General features: G+C 54.1%; 1 protein-coding gene across 2 annotated transcripts; it reads right to left on the reverse strand.

Annotated features, from left to right (window-relative positions):
• Positions 1 to 34: 34 nt before the first annotated feature.
• TIFA (TRAF interacting protein with forkhead associated domain) lies at positions 35 to 4809 on the reverse strand. Of its 2 annotated transcripts, none has more exons than XM_084263355.1 (2): positions 4785 to 4809; positions 35 to 1276 (listed from the first exon to the last, which is right to left on the reverse strand). In XM_084263355.1, exon 2 carries the CDS (start codon positions 1254 to 1256, stop codon positions 693 to 695), a length of 564 nt encoding a protein of 187 aa, XP_084119481.1. In that variant the 5' UTR covers positions 1257 to 1276; positions 4785 to 4809; the 3' UTR covers positions 35 to 692. The 2 variants fall into 2 exon arrangements, 1 of the variants encoding a protein (XP_084119481.1); XR_014617269.1 differs by lacking the exon at positions 4785 to 4809 and adding an exon at positions 4509 to 4640 and having other exon boundaries at positions 1258 to 1276.
• Between the last annotated feature and the right edge of the window lie 2151 nt (positions 4810 to 6960).

The raw sequence follows: 6960 nt of genomic DNA on the forward strand, positions 1-6960 counted from the left end.
TCACTGTAAGTGCTTTTAGATTGGAGTTGGAGGAGGCAGCAGGTCCTTACTAGGCAAGGAAATGCTTTTATTACAAAAGGCTTCTGGATGTTTACACACTGTGACCAGCGACACCGCGTATTTAATTCCATCCACAAACAAAAGTTAACTCAAAAAAATAATTAACTTTAAAAACAGGAGAGAACTCACTTCAAAACTAATAAAAACATGAAGGACTGTGCTGATAGAGTGTTTCTGAGCTGCAAAATCTGGGTAGTTACAGTCGAGGCTTGAAAATACTGTTTGGGATGTCGTGGCAAAGCAAAGCACAAGTACAATGGGTGCAGCAGGACGTCGTGTCCCTGCTTAGCACATCAGTGCCCCAGCTAAAGCACTGCTCTGTGTCAGCGCCTGTTAGAGACCTCCCAGGCGTGTGGCTGTAGGTGAAGCTGGTGCAACAGATCCCAGTGGCCCTCGGTGTCTCACACACCTTTATGTGGCAAAGGGTGGTGGTCAGAGAGCACCCTGGTGAAGACAGCAGCAGCGATCTGTCTGCACTGAACGAGGCTTGTTCTGGAATGTCTGTGCTGAACAGGACACCTGTGTGCAGCAGCAGGAGCCATGGAGAAGGGCAGACTGTGGTGACAGCCTTCGATTTTGGAAGCTGTGCAGGTTGATGAAGATCAAAGTATGACCCAGCCTCCTTTCTCCCACTAGCATGACTCATTTTCATCAATCTCAATGGGGCTTTTGCCTTGGGAAGGGAAGGAGGAAGGAGAAATGCCGTTCTCTGGTATGGGCTGCAGTGATGGCAGGTACCTTTCTTGTAAAATGGGCACTTCAGCCAGGCGTAAATGAGTCTCAAAGTAATCCACAGACTCCCCCTCCTGAATCTCTGCCAGAATCTGGTAGTCCCCAAAGCAGATGATGCACTTCCACGGCAGGTCGATTTTGTTTAAGTAGCCCAGTTCTGTCTGGTCCACCATCAGCTTCGTCCTCTTGCTCATGTTCTTTATCTCAAAGCCAAACTCTGAGCTGTTCAGCTTCCTGTAGAACTGCAGTGAGAACTGGACCCGCGACACACGAGCGTCCATCAGGCTGTAGCGACAGGCGCTGGAGTCGCGGCCGAACTTGGGCGTCTCCTCTGCCCTGACCTGCTCCCGCTTGCAGAAGTTCAGGCAGCGAAACATCATCTTGTCTGCTTGGCAGGGGTGGTAAAAGGTCATGTGGAGACACGTTACTGTTTCCTCAGTTTCAGCCTCTTCAAAAGAAGTCATGACGGACACAGACCCGGGAGCTGCAAGGGGTAAAATCACAGTGTGGAGTCGCGGTGGGACTGGAATACACTGGCTGCAGGGTGCCATTAAAACACTCCATGTATCTTTGTACAGTGACTGTGTGTGATTCACAGCAAACCAGCTGAGAGCAAACGCAGTGAAACCCCTGGAACAGAGATGGGGATGAGCCTTCCTGGGCCGTGATGGCCACCGCTCCCCAGCGCCTCGCCACGGCGCAGAGACGGCTCGCTCTGCGCTCAGCCCTTCCCAGCCCTCCACCTCTCACAGGGGCTGCCTGGAACTCCCAAAAATACTTGTGGTTGTAACTTGCTGCTGACTAGTTCTTCATGGGGATTCACAGAATTTTAGGGCTTGGAAGGGCCCTCCAGAGCCCATCGAGTCCAACCCTCTGCCAAAGCAGGGTCCCTGGGACAGGGCACACAGGGTATCTGCAGGTAGATCTATCCTGGGAAGAAATATGTTACTGAAGAGTGACAGTAAGCTTTACCTTATGGATTTAAAATGGAGCATGAAGTGCTACTGACTGGGCTTGTGTGCTGTTTTACAGTGTAGTTCTTTGGCTAGAAGCTATCGGACAAATGACTGTGGCAAATCCAGTCTGACTGTAGGCAGTAACACTTCAAATGCCTGTAAAACCCTCTCGTTTGGCTCCTGGAACTTCCCTCCTGTATGTAACATAATGCAGTTTAGAAGCAACTCCTGTAAAATGAAAGCAAAATCTAGAATATCAGTGAGACCTGAAAGGAGGACTTGTCAATGGCTCCAGGTATTTCCCTGCTGCCTGTCGGGAAGTCCCAGCTGTCTGCTGCAGAAGTACTTAAAGAAGTTGTTTTCAGTGCTTAGGTTTTGCTTTGTGAGCAGCTTAAAGAGATGCTTGCTTAGGGACTAAATTCCATCCCAAAGTCTGAGTGACTGCAGTGCATCAAAACAAAACCTGGGACACCTTAGGAAACACTGTCATCTGGTCCTCTGTATGTGAGGCCACTGTTTTCCTGCATGGAACCTTGCTCTAAAGAGAGAAAAAGCAAGGTATGTATAGTAGGAACCAGAGAGAGCTCTATAACTCACCAGAGGAACACAGGAGCTGGAATTGTACCAGCCATACAGCCATTCAGCTGGAATTGTACCCTGCAGATGTTTATGATGTTCCTCCTGGAGACGCAGTAAGTTCCAGGCATATGCCACACTGATCATGAGCTTTCTCATCAGCTCTAATCAGTGGATGATGCTGAAAAGCTGCTTACAATGTCATGTTTTTATGGGGGGGTGAATCATCGCTGCAGTCCAGCGTGGGTTGGCTTTTAAGGCTACATTACACCACTGGATGTAACCTCCAAGCACAGTGAACCTGTGGTGTGTCAGTGTGTCCCTCCTGTGTGAAACCTCAAAATCGGCTCCTTTTTACACCTTTAACATAGTAACAGCAGCAGTTCTGCACGAGCAGTACAGCAGCCTCAGCTTGCTTACTGAAGTGGCCTGCAGCAGTGCTTCTCCCAGGCTTAGCTGACGAGAGAGATGGAAAGTTGCATGTAGCTCTTACTGAAGAACTTACTTGGGAACTACCATCTCTGTTTCTACCAGCAGCACAGGGAGAGGCCCTGATGGCAGGTTATTCCTTTGCTGTCTTTAAGGCAAGCTGCAGTGGCATCTGTATCCATCCCTGCTCCACCTCAACTCGCAGAGCTGGAAGCAGCTCGCCCCCCTTGCTGTCTTGCACCACTAGGAGCATGTGAGACAGTGTATGAGGTCAGCTTTGGCTAAAGGGGAAAACCAAGGCATGTGGCTTCATTTCGGGTCAGCTGACAGAGAAAGTTTGTGTTTCTGGCTGAGTTTGATACCAATTTGACAAGCCTTGTTCTGCTTCTGTCAGTATGGTCCCTAATTGCTTTCTGAAGCACATCAGGGCTAGGCAGGAAGTACACTCTGAGAAATCAGAAGTGCATACAACTGCATCAAATCAAGGTATGATGTTGGCTTTATTCGCCTGTTTGTGAAGTCAAGAAGGGGCTGCGCTCGCTAAGGAAGGGCAAGGAGCAGCACCCATGGAACCTGGAGCCTCCCACAGACCCTCTGTGCTGGTTTTGGCTGAGAACTTCCCGTGGTAGCTGGTGCAGGGCTGTGTGTTGGATTGGTGTTTGCAGCCAAGAGATGTTTCTGTTATCGCAGAGCAGTGCTTACACAGAGCCAAGGCCTTTTCTGCTCCTCCAGTGAGGAGGCTGGGGGTGCACAAGGGAGGGGACACAGCCAGGGTACGTGCCCCCTGTGACCCAGGGGATATTCCGTATGGTATGGCATCATGCTCAGCATACAAGGAGCGGGGGGAAGGGGGGAGTGAGGGGTGGTTTGGAGTGATGGCATCTGTCTTCCCAGGTACGAGTTCCTGGGGATGGAGCCCTGCGTTCCTGGGGACCCAGAACACCTGCCTGCAATGGGAGAGGGAAAGGGAGCCCCTCGTCTTGCTTGGCTTGCATGTGTGGCTTTTCCTTTCCCTGTTAAACTTGGTCTATCTCAACCTGCTGTGCCATGAGGAGTGGCTGAGGGAGCTGGGGCTCTTTAGCCTTGAGAAAAGAGAGTCTGAGGGGAGACCTCATCACTCTGCAACTACCTGCAAGGCGGCTGCAGAGATGTCGGGGTTGGTCTCTTCTCTTGGGTGACAAAAGGAGGAGAGGGAATGGCTGCAAATTGCCCCAGGGGAGATTTGGGTGGGATCTCAGGAAGAATTTCTGCCCTGAAAGGGCTGTCAGGCCCTGGCACAGGCTGCCCAGGGAGGTGGTGCAGTCACCATCCCTGGAGGGGTTCCAAAGCCGTGTGGATGCAGTGCTGAAGGACAGGGTCTAGGGGTGGGCTGGGCAGGGTCAGCCTGTGGTTGGACTGATGACCTAAAGGGTCTCTCCCCTTCCCTCCCTGTGCCTCTCCCGTCCCGCCGCGGGGGGAGGGAGCGAGGCGGGGCCGAGCCGCCGGCCGGGGCTCAGCCGCGGGGCCCTTCTGCTCCAGGCTCGGAGGAGAGCCCGGGCTTGGCTGGGGCTCCCTCGGGCTGTTCCCGCGCTGTGCTCCGGGCAGGGCGCCGTGCCCGGCCCCGCTACAGCCTGCGGCTGGTCACTGGCGGCCCTTCTCTCCCCGTCCCGTCGCTGCGCCACCCCCGCCAGCTCTCAGCCCGCTCTGCCCGTCCCGGGGCCCGGCCCGCCTCCTCCCCCGCACCTCGGGCCGCCCCCCCCCCCCCTTCCCCCTCACCTGTCAGCGGGGGGAACGCCCTCCGCCTGCCTTCCGTCCCGCCCGTGGCGGGTCATGGGCCTCGGGTCCCTGCCGGAGGGTCCTCGCCGAGCCGCTCCCGCCGCCCGAGCCTGCTCAGCCACCGGCGCGGCCGGGCGGGGAGCGGCCGGCGGGGCGGGAGCTGCGGGGGGGGAGGTGCCTTGAGGCCGGAGGGTTGGCCTTCGGGTGCCTTTCGAAGAACAACCACCACCCGTAGACCGAGACCCTCTCTTCCTGTCGGGATTAATCCCGAAATACCTTGTCTCTTTCTCCCCCCAGCTCCGGGGCGTCCAAACGCTGCTCCCGCGAGTCGCTCGCTCAGACCGGCAGCGGCGGGGCCGTGGGGCGGCCGCGGTGCCTGGTGCTGGGGACGGGACCCCAGGCGGGCGCGCTGGGGTGTTGGGCGAAACGAGCTGTCTTGCCCTCCAGCCCCAAACGCACAGTCCGAAGGGTGAAGCGCCTCGGTGCGCCAGGAGCTGGCTGGTGCCGTCCGCACCCTGCGTGGGGCGAGAGTCCTTGGCCAGCGGTGAGCAAGAGGGGCAGCTCCAGTGTGCCTGCCTGCCCAGGAGGAACCTGAGCAGTTCTCCCTGAGGCAGCTGCCTCACCTTCCCTGCGAAGCCACTGACTCCCGGGCCTGGAGGAGGAGACTGTGGGAAAAAATACCAGCCCCGGTTTATCTTGGTCCGAATCCCAGACACTTGGTGCCCTCCTTTTCCCGGGCTCTGCTGTGCTTGGCAGAGCGCCGGTCCTGGGTACGCACCGCGGGTTCGATAGCCTTGGCTTATGTAAACTCACTTTTTCATTGGTGGGTCCCTTTTATTTATTGGACAAACAGCTGAGTTACTTGTGGCTTGATAAGCTCTTTTCATGGTTCTCACAGAAGTTTTTATCTGTACCCAGGCTCGTGTGCCCTGCTTCCCTTCAGTGAGGAAGAGGAGAAGGCTTGGGCTGTGTTTTGTAAGAAGTTACCTTGAAAAGCAGAGAGGAAAAACAGATTATTTTATTTTTAAAATTCTTTCCTGCCCAAGATTATCCTTTGCCTTTCCTGGAGCAGGCAGGGCTGGGTGTGCATGCTCACACAAAAGCACTTCGGTGCCTCCTGGAGAAGCTGGAGTTGTGCAACCCTGGTATTTATTGCATGCGGTGGCTGTAGTTCCTGCCAGCCCTTTGGTTCCGGAAGCAGGCTGCTTCCCCACAGCCAGAGTGCTGCTCTCAGACTTGCACCTACTGAGGTACGTAAGAACCCTTCATTTTATCTCCCTAGCGTTACATAACCTCATATTAGCTCTATATTTGTTATTAGCTGGTGATTTAAGTGGAGCTCTGCGTGATTTGGTGCAGGAGAGAACAAGAACCGGATTTGCCACTCCTCTTTTCCCTGTGTTTCTAGCTGGTGTCCGGAAAGCAGTTCCAGGTTTGCTCCCTGCGATGAGAAGGAAAACATTCAGGCACTCCATGCTTGTGGGTCTTATGAGGCATCTTCTTGCTAAAAGGGTTTCATGGCTTACCAGAGCTCATTTCTGTATTCTGGTAACTTCTCTCTCTTTTTTTTCTTTTTAAATTGGAATCTCCTTCATCCAAAGTGAAACTGCAAATCAGTCTGCAGGGCTGAGCTGCCCTGTGTGGTGAGCAAACCACTGGGACTGGGGCCAGCAGAGATGATCTCAGCATTAACCTCGCTGCTCTTGCTGCTGTCCTCTTCTGTGTTGGCTTCCCAACCCCTTCCTCCCCTGGTGATTGTCCTCAGACATGTTTTCCTTTCCAGACCGTGACATCTACTCTGGTGTTCCTGGAGTTGTCCAGCGGATAATTGAGGTAATGGACACTCGAGCCTGCCCGTGCCAGGCTGCGGAGCGGGTGGCATACGGCATTCCCCTGGATCAATGAGCACGCAGCGGTGTCTACAGGCGGAGTGAAGCCACACTCTCCTTTCAGACACCTGCATTCGCTGCCCTGCCATTCCCTAGGCAGGAGGAAGGCTTAGGAAAAGCCCTGTTCGTGGCTGGAAATGGGTGTTTCCTGCTCACCTGTTCCTGGCCTGGCTTCCCTGTGTAATTACTGGTGCCGCATTATTGATGCTGGTCGCTTGGGCTAATTAAATGTTTGTAACATGTGGGCTGAAAGACTGAGGTGGCTGTGGCTTGGCTGCAGAGGCCTATTGTCTTTTTAACAACAGATTCCTAAGGCTCTGGGTAACTCCAGACCCTACGTCCAGGAACCCTTATGCTGCTTTGAGCCGTGACTGGCTTGGAAAACCTGAGGATCCATGAGGGCAAATATGGGTTTTCTTGGAAGTTCCTGGTAGGTCTGAAGAATTCCAGGAAGCATGTCCTGTGGTCAGTGAGGGGAAGGACTGCTTTTTAATATCTGCCTTCCAGAGAATTCTTTCTGAATGATGTGATGTGATGTGATGTGATGTGAAAGCTGCTTCTCT

The sequence above is a fragment of the Gallinula chloropus genome, assembly GCF_964237585.1.
Source record: "Gallinula chloropus genome assembly, chromosome: 4".
Taxonomy (NCBI): domain Eukaryota; kingdom Metazoa; phylum Chordata; class Aves; order Gruiformes; family Rallidae; genus Gallinula; species Gallinula chloropus.

Excerpts from the sequence above, each read along its gene's own strand:
- TIFA (XM_084263355.1), bottom strand. The coding sequence starts at position 1,256 with ATGACTTCTTTTGAAGAGGCTGAAACTGAGGAAACAGTAACGTGTCTC.